Source organism: Macrotis lagotis, chromosome 8 (genome assembly GCF_037893015.1).
Source record: "Macrotis lagotis isolate mMagLag1 chromosome 8, bilby.v1.9.chrom.fasta, whole genome shotgun sequence".
NCBI lineage: Eukaryota > Metazoa > Chordata > Mammalia > Peramelemorphia > Peramelidae > Macrotis > Macrotis lagotis.
The window spans coordinates 191549133-191565638 of NC_133665.1; the positions used below are offsets into that span (position 1 = coordinate 191549133).

Here is a 16506-nt window from a genome sequence, read left to right on the forward strand (position 1 = left end):
TGTCATCTCTGTCTAAAGAAAGTGGTGGTGGTGGTGGTGGGGGGGAGCTAGGTGGTGAGTGGATAGAGCACCAGCCCCGGAGGCAGGAGGACCCGAGTTCAAATCCATCCTCGGACACTTAATAAATAACTAGCTGTGTGACCTTGGGCAAGTCACTTGCGTTACAAACCCCACCCCCAAAAAAAGGAAGTGGAAGAAGTGATAATGAAGAACCCCAAAGGAAACGAGATATTTCTATGATAGGGGAAATACCCAGGAAAGATCTTCCTAAGGGACAGATGAAGCATCCATTCACCAAAGGGGATGCGCTTCCTGAACCCACTCTGTCCACTGCTTGAAGAAGAAGGGTGGAAACCATGGAAAGTGTGCCTCCTTCTCCCTCTTTCGGGCCACACACCCAGTGGGACCTTGGATTCGAATTCCACTCCTGCCTGTCACTCCCTACGTGACCTTGAACAAATCACATAACTTCTCTGAGACTCAGTTTTCTGTAAAAACAAGTGGTTTGGTTTTGCTGCGTGCTCTGGGGACCCTTAAAGGGATGTGGGGTGAAGGGAGCATCCCAGGTGTGTGAGCTCAACCCTCCGTCCATCGTCCATCCCTATCAGGATATGGCACACGTGGACAGAGAGTGAGATTGGAAACCTGAAGCCCTGAGTTCACGTCCTCCCTCGGCAGCTCACAGAGCCTTCCTCTGAGCCTCAGTTTCTTCACCTGTAAAAGGAGGCCAGGCTAAGTCCTCTCCCTGCTCTGAGAATCTCAGATCTCAGCCACGTCTGTCTGATGCTCTGACTTCAGTGTGGGCCTTCCCCAATCCTCCTTGGGTCCCCTCCCTCCCACCTGCCCTGCACCCAATGGTGCTGAACGGTCCGTTCTCCTACTCCGGACAAAGCCATGCCCCCCCAACCCCAACCTCTAACAAACAGGTCTCTGGAACCCAAACTGACAGGCCCCCGTACATATTTATAAGGCCTGATGCTTATTATTAGCCTGTAATTGCAGTTGTTCTAATACCTAATAAGCCGCGCTTGGAAAAACAAAGGCAGGTTAATTTGTGATTTCCTCTCCTCATTCAGAGGCAAATTAAGTGTCAAGCAGCTAATACAGAACATCTTTCATTTTATGAGGTTTTAATTTAATTCTGCACCCCGGTGTTGATGCCTTACTGCTGGGCGGTTTATCTAAGGAGAGGAGCGATTTATAAGCCCCCTTCCATGGAATCCTTAATGACGGGCTATGAGCGTAATTACAGCGACCCCAGGCCTGCTGCCCCTCGTTCATCTGGCAGCGTTTCCATCATTCATTCCCACAAAAGATGCCAGTTGTTCCCGTGGGCTGCGGGAGAAAATGTGGCTGGCACAACAGAAGCTAGACTGGGGACCCCTGCCCCCCAACCTACCAACGTGACCTGAACCATGCCTTTGCAAACCTTCAAGCTACCCCAGACTGTCTTTGATGGTTTTATGAAATGACAACCATCCAAGAAGCCCTCTGCTGCCTCAGGCCCTGGTTTCCATCACTGCCCAAAGACCTAGTGTTTCATCACCTTGTGATGATGATGATGATGTCGATGTCCTTCATTCTGGAAGAAGACCAGGACATCAGGGAGGCAATGTCATGACAAGCACCTGAACTGGACTGGAGAGAGGGGGGTTGTGCTAAGTTAACAACCTCACTTTCTCCTCCAGTGTCATCTGGGTCCAGGGTCCAGAAATGAATCAGGACGACTGGAGATGGGCCCTGGATGCGAGACAATCAGGGTGAAGTGACTTGCCCAAGGTCACACAGCTAGTGAGAGTCAAGTGTCTGAGGCTGGATTCGAACTCCTGTCCTCCAGACTCCAGGGCCAATGCTGGATCCACTGCACCAGTGTTTCAGACTAGGGTTTTCCTAGCAGGGCCAGGCTCGTGAGATTCCTGGCATGAAATCGTATCCTCCTATCACCAAAGGCTGTGAACTGGTCATAGGCACCTAACTCCCTGGGTGTCCAAGTACCTCCTGAAGGGGGAGTGGGCTAGAATGAAAGGGACACTGAACTTGGAGTCGGAAAGCTTTTGGCTTCAAGTCCTGCCCTCTACACTTATTTGGTGTCTCTGTGCCTCAGTTTCCTCAACTACAAAATGAGGGAGACTGAACTTGATGGCTTCTAAGGTCTCTTCCAGCCCAAGCTTCATGTTCCTTAATCTAGTCCAGCTTGTGTCAGAATGAAAATACCTGCACTGAAGAGGGGACCCTGGACAAGCCGACCACCAACGGCACTGCCGACCCTCTTAATGCTTCTGATGGGTTGCCTGCACGGGTCTGGGGATGCACCAACCCATCCAGTTCCCTCAAAACTCTGGTAAGCTTGGAAGATGGCACACAACGGGGTCTCCACTGTTGGCTGAACAAATTCAAGCTGAGGAGGATAAGGACTGTTCCAAGTCTTATAATAAATCACTGAAAGAATCACAGCTGGAATTGAAGCTCTCTTGTTATTCTGATACTCTTTTCCTTACTTCTCCTTTGAGAGAGAGAAGAGAGAAGAGGAAAAAAGAGAGGATGGGAGAAGAGAGGAGGGGGAAGGGAGGGGAAGAGAAGAAAAGAAAAGAGAAAAAAATGAGGAGGGGAGGAAGGAGGAAAAGAAAGAGAGAAGATTGGGAAAGAAGAAACAAATGGCTAGGAAGATGATACACATGAATATGATGTAGATACACACTAGGAGGGTGCATGTTCCAGAGGGCAGAGGCCTGACTTCCGCCTATGAATCCCATTTCTATGCCATCCTAACCAAGCTACTTCTTTTTGCACTAGGACTAAGTTTTCTCAACTATAAATTGAGGGGGTTGAATCTGGCTCTGCACCACGATCTTATGGCTCAGTCTCCCCTAAAGAATTCAGTACCTTACAAAGTGGCTCAGAGTCCCCATTATTATCATCGTATCATCACCTTGGCACCCCTCTCCTCTCCTGTCACTGCCTCCCCTGATACGAGCCCTCATCACCTCCCACCTGGACTGCTGCAGTAGCCACTGGCTGGACAACCTTCCTTAAGTCTCTGCTCCAGGCCATCTTCCATTCCGTCACTGGAGTGATTTTCCTAATGCTCAGGTGTGACCATGCCATGCCTTCTCCCCCCACTCAATAAACTCCTTATCACCTTTAGGAGAAAATACAAAATCAAGTTTGACATTCAAAGCCCTTCCTGCCATGACCCTTCTTTCCTTTGCAGTCTTCTTTGACTTTGCAGCACGGATGTTTCCATCCAGTAGTTCTGGCCTCCTGACTTATCCACGCATAAACACTCTACCACTCAGCTCCGGACATGTTCTCTGGCCACTTTCCATGTCTGGAATGTTCTCCATCCTTCCTTGCACCTACTGACCTCTCTCCCTTCCTCAAAGTTCCAATTAAAATCCCTTCTCTTCATGGAAGGCTTTTCTCTTCATGTTATTCTGTGCCGAGTCTCTGTCGAAGGGCTCATGTTCTGTTGCAGAGATTCACTGAAGGGTAAGCAGAGACCCATATGGAGCCATATAGGTAGCAGGCACAGTTCTCTGAGCCTCAACCGAAATGTGGGTCACCTCTGGTCATCTGACACAGAAGCAGCCTGTCTGTCTCTGCCTCTGTGTCTCTGTCTCTGTCTCTCTCTCTCGCTCGCTCTCTCTCTCTCTCTCTCTCGCTCTCTCTCTCTCTCTATTGCAAGGCAATCAGGGTTGAGAGGCTTGCAAGGTCACTCAGCAAGTAAGTGTCTTGAAGCCAGATTTGAACTCAGTCCTGACTCCAAGTCTGGTGCCCTATTCATTACTTTGTTGTCATTGTGCCCACTGGCTGCCCCAAAACAACCTCTTTCTAACCTATTGGGTAAGGGCTCCCCTAAATTTAGTTGCTATAGAACTAACATTAACATTTCCTTTTGAAAAAAAGGGGAAATGAGAAAAAAAATGAAGCTTAACTTTGCAAACGGCTTATTTTGTCAATGGCCATATTTAATACAGTCTTTAAAGACTGAAAATATGGGCTGGGCCTGCCAGGCAGGCAAGTGGTTAGGGGCTGGAACCCTTGCTTCCAATCAGGTAGGCTTGGCTCCAAACACATATTTATGGAGCTGTCTGTAACACCAACAAAGCCCATGCTACACATTGGCAAAGGACAAAAGATTTTTCTCTCCAATTCCTATTGCCTTGAAGTAAATAACAGACCCTGATGTCCCAATGGGAAGGATGTGAGTTTATTCTTCCCACAATCAAGTTTTTAATATTTCAATAAGACCATAAAAAAATCAAAGAGCTCTTCTCTCACCAAACACACTTACACACTCAAAATCTATGTAAAAATATGTCCAAGGGCTGATTGAAGCCAGAGCTTCCAGAGTCAGCCCAGAGCAAATTGAGTGAGTCCTGCCTCCTCCAGCCAGATATTTTGGTCTCTGAGGAAGAGCTTCAGCGCCTGTGTACCATGAGACACATCCTCATCTGAGAATAGAATTGTGGTCCCATCCACATTGTAAAAACTCTGTGGAATGAGGTGATTGGCATGTCACGATTTGGCCTTAATTTGGAATTTCCTTCCCTTTGTATAGGAGACCTCTTTGGAGCTAAATGTATTTTTAGTTTGCTTCCGAACCCTGTAAATGCTTCCTCATGTATCAGAGGCCTTCTGGAGGATAAATCACAAATTCCTGGTCCCTCTCTATAAATACCCACTTTTCCTTAATGCTCATGGGAGCTAGCCACGCAGATTTATTACCTCCCTCCAGGCAAATTTGCTCTGAAATTACAATTCTGTAATGGGAGATGGCTCCAGAAGGGAAAAAAGGCAGTGGGTAAAATATTATATGTGTACTTGGGCATGTAGTTAGGATTGTTAATATCAATTAATTCTGTTCACAGAGGAGGACTTGTTTTAAAACAACTTCATTTTTCTTCCGCCCATATGTAATTATGCAGCTGTAACTAATAGTCAGGGAGATGCAATCTACCATCGAAATAAGTGACACGATTCTTCAAAGTATTTGTGGGCTCCTCTCCTTTCATTGTCTCAAGATGGGGGACGATAATGAGATAGGATTAAATACACAGATCAAGTCTTTTACCCAACCAGTGACCCTCCTTTTCTCCTTCCTAACGAGTCTCCCCCCTTCCAGCTCCCTAAGGTTGTGACAGCTTTTGATCAGGACTATAAAAGAGATCATTTTAGTTTGTCATCCCACTGTTCCTTTATCCTCCCTTAACTCAAATAAGATAATATTTATTTCCCCCTTTTCTCCTCCTTTCCTAATGTATGTTATCACCTCTATTCTTTCCTTTTATCTCTATGTAAACCACAGGCTCTATCTCATTTACCATTTTGTTTGGGTGACATCCCCATCAATCACACCAGCCTGGTATATGCACAATAGGGAATATGAAAATTTACCATAAAAATGTGATTACATTGCAGAGCAATCCCAAGGAGAGAACTTGTGCTTGACCAAATTTCCACAAAGGAGGGTTCCAGGCCAAGTCCATATTTTGTCTTGGGCTCTTTCTCTACGCTGGCTCCTCTTAAAATTTAGTATTTAGAGAATGGCAGCCTACAGAATACACACCAGCAGAATATATAGGTAACACTTGCCGGCTACCCATTATCCCCGTCATTCCCAGGGAGACAGTGGGGCTCTCTGCTCCAGTGAATCCCCCAGCAGATACACTCACTGCCTTTCAAAAGTAAATCTTCCCCTCCTATTAGTCCTCCTGAGCTCCCAGCATCTACAGCAGAGTACCAAGAGTCACCCCAGGTAGGAAACTCATCTCTTTAGTGTGCAAAGCAGTTACTTACACGTGCAGTGGAGGGATGGGAGACGGGTCGTAATGGTAACGTCCCTCATGATGTCTGGCATCGATCGGGACCGGAGGGTGGAATGCTGGGAAAAGATGAGGAGGGTCTGAAAAAGAAACAAGGTGTTCAAGATTGTTTAAAAGGATTCCATTTGGCAAACATCCACCCCAAGCGAGACACACACACACACACACACACACACACACACACACACACACGCGTGCCTTCTTTGCCCTCTAAGTCTGTGAAACTTAATTCTACCCAATAAATGAAATTGTTGGGGTTTGTGTGATATATTGTCCCAAAACTTTGAAGAAACTCCTTAATGTTGATAGCAAATTTGGAAAATCATGATGAAAGAATGGCTGAGCCACTGTTGTACTTGGCAAAGAGAGGAAACAGAATGCAACAAAGAAAAACATCCTCCAGGAAAAATGCCCAAGAGATCTGTGACTTCAATGCCTCCAAGAGTAAGGAGACTAAGGGATAGAATCTGTTCCTCCCACCAAGGGGCAATGGAAGGAACACCGAAAAGAAGGAAAAGGAAGTAATCACAAATGCAAAAGGAATGAATCCAGACCTTTTAATTCATTTATTTGACAAAAATCAAAAGGTTAACTGAATTTTATGATCTGATGTCAAATGAGATGAGGAACATGTTCTCATACTTTTCTGTTTAAGAGTCCTTTGATGGATCGAAGATCACGTCACCAAGATCGTATTACAACCCCCTCTATACCTGCTCTAGTTTATCCAAATCTTCCTCAAAGACCTTGAGAAGTTTTTCCTGGGTTCTAGTAAAGTTTCCTGGGTTCTAGTAAAGTTCTAGGAAAGTTTCCTGAGTTCTAGTAAATGTCTGTCATTACTCACTGATTCTCACAGAAAGCCTGGCCCGCCATTGTTTCTGATCATGTGTCCCAAATATCCCTTTTCAATCTACCTATCATCCAATGGCCTCCCTCAGACTTATTGCTTAAAGCCATTTGGGGAAGAACCCTTCAGGAATTCTCTTTGGTTAATGACCCAAAATGACAGAAACAATCTACCACAATTTGTCTGGGGCCCCAAAGTCTTATGATTCCATTCAGTCATCTCTGTTATTTTTCTAACCTTGTCCCTGGCTGGTTCTGGGCATTTCCTCAAATCCAAACCACTCTCCCAATAAAGATGTTTGCTACCACTCAAAGTAGGAACCACAGAAAGGCCCTCAGACAAGAATCACAGATCCTAAAGGCAATCTCCAAAGAGGAAGCTCTATCTCCAGAGCTGATGACTTTGAAGGGAGTAAATACTCATCAGATTAAGTTTTACTCATGTTTTTAAAAAAGACAAACATAGCTCCTAGTCAGATTTCAGACAAAAGTTCAAAGCATGACAGGTCAACATAATCTTCAGGGAAATTGTTTGAGGCAGGGAGGTCCAGTATGAGGAATATAAGACTTAGAATCACAAGATGTGGATTCAAATTCTGGTTCTGGATTTGATAAGATGTGACAATTTTCAGTCATGACTACTCATTAACTGTGTGACCTTAATGTCTTAATTTCCAGAGGCCTCAGTGTTCTCATTAGCAAAATTCTGGGAGGAAAATCAATGGCCTCTGATGACCCTCCCAGTGCCACATCCTCCACTTGGGAGGCAGAGAATTCACTTTTCAATCTTGGCTCAGTCACTTATCACTTCTGTAAACTTAGGTAAATGTTCTAATTTCTTGAGAGTCTCAGTTTCCTCATCTGAAAAATGAGACGGTCGAAGTGGCTAAGAAACTTTCTGGATAGAAATTCCTGACCATATAAATCCAGAAAGAAGAATGGGGGGAAAAAAGTGCAATAGAGAAAAAAAAAATAGCTGTCCTATGACAAGTTCCTTAGCAAATTGATTCCAATCCCGAGGTTTCACAACTAGAAAGATTTCAGTCACAGAAAGACAACTGCTTTGCCTGGCCAGCTGAATCTGCTGAGTATTACATCTATCTAGAGGCTTTCAGACATATCCTGAGGAATGATATACAGAGACAGATCACGGTGCCCCAGATCAGAAGATGGCAGCCAAGGTTGCCTTAGCACTTTCGGGAACCCTAAGACCCCACTGGGATTTCCCCCTATACAGTCAGGCATTGTGTATCATGAGGAATCACAGCTGCAAGAAGAAGACAGAGGAAGGGGAGAAAAGACAAGCTAAGGCACCAGTGACTCCCTGCTATGAGACATTACTTAAATACCATGCTACACGGCAAAGCTAATATTGAAAATGCCAAGATAGGGAGGTTTCAAGTCTCCTTCAACATTCAGTCCTCTGACAATGCAAAAAGTCACCCTCTGGTCCTTCAGTCACTGGGATTTCCACTGACTGCAACATATACCCCACTTTAAGAAAGAAGAGATACAGGGGGCAACTAGGTGGTACAGTGGATAGAGCACTGGCCTTGGGAGTCAGGAGTACCTGAGAGAGAGGGCTAGACTTGAAGTCGGGACCAAGGGAATTCTAATCCTGCCTCATGTTGGTGTTGGTCTAACTAGACAGCGTCAGCCAACATACTGATGCCATGTTGGTCTGATGACGACAACAACAATCTCATGATACCAGGCAAATAACCTACCCTCCTTGCTTCTCTATTTTCTCTTCTTTACACACTGCCAGTGCTTACCGTCAGGGCTGGGTAGAGAGGGCAGCAAACCTAAGATGGGCTAATGAAATGGTAACCGTTGCTGGTGTTTGAGGCAGGCTAGTCTCGAGAGTTCTGAGATTAGCCACCAACTTACTATTATTTCCATGTGGTTAATATTCTGGGGAGATGAAAGGACAGTTTGGACAGACTCATCTACAGTGGGATAACAGAAAGCCTCTTTATGAAAAGCCCAAGAAGCATCGAGGAAAAACCTAATGAGTAATAACCACTGTGCTAAGGAATGAAAATCCCATAGCCCTTCCTCTCCAGTAACATTTTAGCACACATTTTAATTAGGAAAAACAAAATATGTGGGAGAGACAAATTGCAGGAAGGATCCAAGGGACACAGAAATTGGGAAGAGGAAATCTGGGGAGATTAGAGCAAGAGACAATTTGAGAGTCTGAGAGAAAATGTCCTGGGTCAGTCCAGTGGTCTCCAACACTTAGTGCTTAGGGGCAGGAACCTGGGAAGAAGGGGAGTCAGCCTGGGACTACTGGGAGAGAATGACACATCCTTCTTCCTGTCCTTACTTGGGCTTAGTTTCTCCTACTAGGTCACTGTATTCTGAAACATTTTAGCCTCATGTTACTTGGAGATTATGAATGTTTAGCATGACAAAATATTTTTAAATGTTCTTAAATTTTTATGAATCACTTACTGCCAGGGGGTTCCATAGTATTTACTTGTTGAGTTTCCAAAAATAGTTTACATTTGTAGTACAGGGATTTGTCATCTTTTAGTTTGTAATAGGAAGTGAACTTCTGGAATCGAATTCTAACCATCTGATTATGTTTTGTCCAGGTTTATGCTGCTCAATTGTTGTAGCCTGTAGGGGTGTTCTGACCAGGCCCTTTCCCTTTAATGCCTAACTGTCATGGATCAATATGCCTGGGCTCCTTAAGGAGAGCTCTGTCCTAACAGCTGCTGGCTGTGGCCAAATCCCAGATAGATGACCCTGGACATCTTGAACAAATCTACATATCACAGTCATCTGTTGCATTCCTTTGCTGACATTCTGCTACTTGAGTTGATGTAGATGTTGCCAAGGAAGCCACCTTTTGATTCTGTTCTGAAGCCATGACGATTTGTACGATTCCATGTGGAAGTGAACCACTTTAGTTAATAGTGAATATTTTTCAGACCCTACTGTGGTACCATGGAGGGAGGTGAGATCACGTTGTTCCAGAATTACTTCTGTACTTTCATCCTATTTATCGTGTTGTCTGAGGAACTCTAACTCTCCTCACCCTCTTTTTTAATGGGGAAGTGTGGATTTTTTTTATGGGTGCCTTGGGGTGAGAGAGCCCAGTTTCATTAACTTTGTTTGAACACCTTCTAGACTCTTGTTTATTTTCCTGTGCCAAAAGTATACATTAAGACTTGCTATGGGATGGCTAGGTGCTACAGAGCACTCGCCTTGGAGTCAGGAGGACCTGAGTTCAAATCCGACCTCAGGCACTTAATAATTACCTAACTGTGTGACCTTGGACAAGCCACTTAACCTCATTTGCCTTGCAAAAAAAAAAAGATTTGGTAGGTACAGTTTGATCTAAGTGTGCTTTCCCAATAAGTTTCTTTTTTTATTTTTAAAAAAATTTATTTTGAATTTTACAATTTCCCCTCTAATCTTGCTTCCCTCCCCCCACCCCCTACAGAAGACAGTCTGTTAGTCATTGTCTTTCTTGAATTAGACCAAGATATTTGTAAATAATCACCTTCATCCACTGATTCAACTTGGCCTCCAAATTCATACATTAGTTTCTATTTTATTCATATTAAACATTTAACTCATTAAATCTAAATAGCATTTTGATATCACTGGATAAAATTTCCATGAGATGAAGTCTCTACCCTTCTGAGATTACTTTCCATTTACTTTCTCTATATCTTTTATAAATTTATTTATTTGCCATCTCTCCAAGAGAATGTGCATTCCTTGGGAGCAGGCACTGGGGTTTTGGACCCTTCTTTCTATCCCCAGCACTTACTTATAAACTGACATGCAGTAAACACTTACTAGATGCATTCTGACTGATTGTTTAATATTTTTTTAGGTTTTTTTGTTTTTGGGTTTTTTTTTAACAAGGCAAATGGGGTTAAGTGGCTTGCCCAAGGCCACACAGCTAGGTCATTATTAAGTGTCTGAGACCAAATTTGAACCCAGGTATTCCTGACTCCAGGCCAGTACTTTATCCACTGTGTCACCTAGCCACCCCCTTAATATATTTTCAAAGGAGTTCTATTAACTTGATGTCATCCATGCAGAAATGACTACCACATCAGCCTCATATACTTGATAATTGCCTAGCTGTGTGACCTTAGGCAAGTCACTTAACCCCATTGCATTAAATAAAATTTCAAAAAGAAATGACTACCACAAAGTTTTGTGATGACCCACTCTTTATTTTAAAAACTATACTCCATCTAACATCAACATGAGGGTGATGATCAATCTTAATGGACTTGCTCCTTTCATCAGCGCAACAATCAGGGACAATTTTAGATCTATCTGTGATGGAGAAAAGCATCTGTATCCAGAGAAAGAACTGTGAAGTTTGAACAAAGACCAAAGACTATTACATATAATTTTTTTAAAAAGGTAAAATTTTGCTCTTACATTTTACTTTTCCTTAAGGATATGATTTCTCTCTCTTGACATTCAACTTAGATCAATGTATAACATGGAAACAATGGAAAGACTAACAGACTGCCTTCTGGGTGGGGTGGGGGAGGGAAGCGAGACTGGGGGAAAAACTGTAAAATTCTAAAAACAATGAAAATAAATTAAAATTATAAATTATACTCCATTCTATTAAGGGAAAGGCAAAAGGGGTCTCCTTGGAAAGTTACTTTCAAATCAATTGTCCTTCACAGGATTGTGTTGGGAGCATCTTTTAAAAAGAGAATACCTGTCCATGTCAAAGTCAGCTTAAACTAGCATCTTCACCATGCTTAGATGTAGCCAAAGTATGAATTACTTTTACAGCTGCCACTTTTTGGCATGCTTTTTTCACTCTTCATCCAATAACCTGCTTTTAGTGGATTTTGAAGTGATATAAGCTGTCACTGTCTTACATAAATTGTATAAACTTATAATTAGTTTTCATTTGAAAAGGTGCTTTCGGGGGTGGCTAGGTTGCACAATGGATAGAGCACTGGCCCTGGAGTCAGGAATACCTGAGTTCAAATCCAGCCTCAGACACTTAATAATTACCTAGCTGTGTGGCCTTGGGCTAGTCACTTAACCCCATTGCCTTGCAAAAACTTTTTTAAAAAAGGAAAGAAAGAGGTGTTTTCCCCCTCATCTTTTGGCAATAAATATATGATGCCGTGTGTTAAGAAAGATAAGATACAGTGGGTATTAAAGAGAAAACTGGTCAAGTTCATTGCATTCCTGAATCGAAATGTTATCTATCACCAGAGATGAAGCCCAGCATTTCCCCTCTGAGACGACCTTCTATCAAACATGTCTGTGTGTGTAGGCATATACATCTACTTATCATCTATATAAATATGCATTTATGTAGACATTATGTAAATGAAGTGAGAAAGATAATGATTAGGTCTCTTATCTAGAACTGGTACTTTCCAGTTATGCCAAAGAGTTAACATGTATGCAGCAGCTGGATCCTGATATAATCTGTAATTTGAAAAAGAATCTGGGAGTTTTTAATTTATTGCACGCCCCTCATGACTCAGCATGATCTGGCAGAGTTAAAAGCTTCATGAAAGTGCCGGTTGCCCTAGGAGAGTGCTGGCTTCTAGGAAGGACGAGGTGTTGATAAGCCTCAGGCACTCTGCTCTGGGTAGCCCACATCTGGAATACTGTTAAGGCGCCAGAGTTTAGAAAACGTATCGGTAAACTAGAGGGTATCCAGAAGAGGCCCAAGAGGTCAAGGACCATGGTCCTGCTTATCCTGTAGAAGAGAAGGTTCAGTCCTGGATGGGGGAAAGTGGGTGGAGACAGCGAGAGAACATGATACTTTAAAGTCTGTCAAGTAGAAGAAGAATGAGATTTGTTCTTGGGTCAAGAGGGCAGAAATGGCAAAGGGGCAAACTTAGGCTCGACATTAAAGAACCATTTGCTAACCATCACAAAGTGGACTGGGCTGCTCTGGAAGTGCTGAGCTTTGCACCTTGGAAGGGAGGAGTTTTCAAGGCTAGAGCCCTCCACACAAGCATCAGATTATTGCTTGTTGGTATGGGGTGGAGGAATGATTTTTGTTGCCGACAACAGTTTGACCAAATGGCTCTTGCCATCCCTTCTCAGTCTTTGGTCGCATTCTGAATGAGGCATTTCAATCAGAAAAAAATTTTTCAGATGATTTACACTCTAAAAATGACAAATGAAGTTTCACAGGCATTTTAACTATTTTGAATGGAAACTCTTCTTAGCCTAATACAGAAAATAACCTTTTCTTGATGACCTGGGGTCAATGATTAGCACTGTTTTAAAGAATAGTTATCCTACTTCCTTCCTGGCTGTTCCACTCCCCATACCTGCCTCCAATTTTCTAATTGTAGTTTACAAAAGGTGATTTAGAGCCAGTCGTCAAATTAAGAGTAAAAAAAAAAATTAAAAATCCTACAGTTGGTAATTAATCTGGAGATTCAGGGACTATCCTGGTGTTCAGTCACACAGTGTATGTTTATTACCTGGACTTTGGGTGTCTTCTGCTTGAGGCTGCTATTTGTCTAACCCCTCCGTAATTGGGTCATGTTCTATCTGGCTTTCTTCAGGTTGATACAGTTGTGAATTTCGACTACATACTGAAACATCATCAGGACTTCAAATGAGTGGGTTTTCTACCCCCTTCCCAAGAGTACGTTTTTCAAGGCCGGAAATGACAGTCATTATATTTATACGATTCCCTACATAATGATGCTGCAGCTATAATTATGATTGTATGGGTCATGTCCAAGATGAGCCCCTTAGCTCTGAGGGATAAGTGCAGGGAGAGTCAGGGAGGGGGGAGGAAGAATAAAAATATCTTCCCTAAGGAAATTTTACTTCCCCTCTTAAACAGAGAAATGATATCACTGACATTTAAGGGCTATTGGTTTCTTTTTTTATTTCCCAAAGATTATTCTGACAGCTCTTGAACACATTCTCTCCATGAATGAAATAGGAAACCTCCAAACCCTTGTAAGAATGTGAGAGAACAAAGGGGAAGAGGGCAGGAAAGGAAGGAGCAGGGAAGGTCAGAAGGCCCAAGTATTTGGGGAATTCAATAATCCCTTCTCATTTTCCGCTGGAAGTTTTAAGAGTTTTCCTCTTTACATTCTCTTCCCTCCTATTTCACTTTAATATCATCCTTCCTGGGCAATCCAATGACTACTATGTGGTTGTGTGGTGTTTTTAATTTCTGAATTATATTATAAAATAGGAAGCTTCTATACAGCATCCTCAGTCAAACTCCCCAAACTCACCATCACATCTCCCACCTCCATGCCTCCGTCCGAGGGTGTCCTGTGTCTGGAATGCATTCACTCCTCACTTGCCTCAGAATTTTATGCTTCCTTCCAAGCTAATGTACCACTTCCAATAGGAAAGATTCCCCACACTCTCTAATTGTTAATTCTCTCTCCCTCTTCATATGAGCTTGGATTTCTTCTCTGTTTGGAGTTTGTTCTCCCCCACCCCGTCCCCCAGTAGAACATAAACTCTTTGGGAAAAGGGATCATTTCCCTTCTTCTTCATCAAGATTTCTCCCAGCACCCATACATACAGTAGACGTGGAATAAATGTTTACTGAAGGCAGCTAATAGTGGAGTGGATAGAGAGTCAGACATGAAGTAAGAAAGACCTAAGTTCAAATTTCATCTCAGACACTTACTAGCTGTGTGGCCCTAAGCAAGTCCCTTAACCCTCTTTGTCTCAGTTTCCTTATCTGTAAAATGAGCTGAAGAATGAAATGGGAAAATCCTCCACTATCTTTGCCAAGGAAACCCCAAATGGGGTCATGAAAATTTGGAGAAAGGGCTGAAAAATGACTGAACAGAAACAACAAAACTTATTGAACTGATATTCTGGAACATGGCTTTGCAGAGTTACAGCAGCATAGATCACAATCTTCCATGACTCACAGGTGGGGCATGAAGGTCTGGCTCTCATCTAGTCCCCAAACACTGCACAACAGAAATCTCCAAGGAAACCCCTTCCAAAGGCCCAGGCTGGTTCTCATCCATGCCTTCGCGTCCCTGGCATATTGCATGCAGTAAGAGGTTAATAATCGTTTACTGAATTGGTGTGAGGAGAATGTGCTTGTGAGCATGCGCTTCTCAGGGCCCTTGTTCATGAGGTTCCTGTGTGGGGTCGGCGGCTCTCCAATGCTGAGCACTGACACCCCCACTCACCCTGGGACTGGGAAGGAGCCAGGAGCCTCACCTCAGCAATCATCCCCCCCTGCCCACCAGGTATCCTTGGAGAGCAGCCCCAATAGTCTCCTCCATAGGCAGGGAGGGCTCCACTCAGCCAACCCCTGGTAGTCTTGACAAAGTAGCCCAGGTTGACTTTCCCAAAGTCAGAGGGAAAGTGCTGAGGCAGGCTAAAGCCGGAGAGACTGTGAGCTCCTATTTATCATGGTGTGTCCTGACTGATGGTCACACAAACCAGCTGCTAAGTGCTGTGTACTCTACTGTCAGCAAACTAACGGGCTAAATGGGAGACAGGGAGGAGAACGTCCAGAACGAGGGGAATCCATTTTACTGAGGAATTAAAATTCTGCTGGGCGAGGGGCCGAAGCCGCGCTGGGAGCACGGACACGGACAGGCCCAGGGGGCCGTAGATGATTTATTACCCACTGGGAAGGGCTCTGCCTATCACCTCCCACACCTCTCACCCAGAACAGCCTGGGAAGAGCACTTCAGATTATCTAGACACTCCACGTGGACCAGCTCAAATGCCGATAAATATGCAATTGGCCTGATGCTGATTTAAATGGAAACAGCCAAACCATCGACTTGGGCTGGGACGGGGACTGCTCGGGCCCATTTCAGCCAAGTCGGCCTCGGCTGGGGCTGGGCAAGAGCCTCATTTGGACTCAGCATCCCTGATGGTGGGGTCTGTTTCCAAGAGCCCTCCAGCCCAGCCATCGAATCTGGGGCCCAGGGAAAGCTAAAGGACTGAGACCCCAAAACCCAACCTCATCCTCCCAGGAAATCACTTTGGTCCCCTTAGGTCGGAAGAGCTCTAGGATGGGAGGCTGGGCCAGCTGACTTCTAAGACTGCATATTAAGGTCATAAATAAAGAATTAAGAGAGGCTGGAAGAGAGAGAAGGCTCTGTTTGGAAGGGAAGAGCAGAAGGGCTGAGGCCCAGGAGCCTCTTCTCCCAGGACTTGCACCAGAGGACCCTCCAACACACAGAACTTCCCAAGCACCAAAGCTCTCCCACTTTATTTTAAATGGACTGAAGTGAAGGGTGCATTTAACTCAGGCAGCACTAGCAAAGAGAACAGAGAGCCAAAGAGCCAGATTCGAATCCTACTTCTGACAGACACTCCTTGTGTGGGACTGTGGGTACAGGTCCCTCAGCCTCTGTGGACCCCCAGGGAGTCCGTTAGGAATGCTGACTTAAAGATGAGCAGCAGTCTGTAGTTGGCAGAGAGAGTCTCCTGGAGCAAGAAAGCAGGGTCTAATGTATAGTGCATTGTCTCTGAATTGAAAAGAGATTTTGCTATTGTTATCTTAAAAATTAATATTATTCATGAGGTCACTACCAACAATGGATGAAGTGATGGGCCTGGAAGCAGGAAAGACTGCCTCACAACATTTACTAGCTGTATGACCCTGGACAAGTCACCTAACATCTCTCAGCCTCCATTTCCTCAGTGATAAAATGGAGATGATTATAACAACATGTCCCTCCCTGCATTATTTTGAGGATCAAATGAAAGTCATTTCTGACTCTCACAGTGCTGAGCTATTGGCTATAATTCTTCCCCAGAGACAGCAGAGAGCTCAGAGGCCATTGACCTCAATCCCTGTTTGCCCACTGCCCCACAGGTAACAAGTAGGAGAGCCAAGGGTCTTGGA

The 16506-nt window shown here is 44.1% G+C and overlaps 1 protein-coding gene across 3 annotated transcripts in view; it reads right to left on the bottom strand.

Moving 5' to 3' along the window:
- Positions 1-16506, bottom strand: part of GLI3 (GLI family zinc finger 3) — a 259620-nt gene that overhangs the window by 103489 nt on the left and 139625 nt on the right. For 2 of the 3 annotated variants that reach the window (XM_074199223.1, XM_074199222.1), the window contains exon 4: positions 5800-5905. In XM_074199223.1, the coding sequence (XP_074055324.1) occupies positions 5800-5905 (106 nt within the window). Of the gene's footprint in view, positions 1-5799; positions 5906-9128; positions 10045-16506 lie in introns of those variants that run through there. The other variant, XM_074199224.1, reaches the window with a different exon arrangement.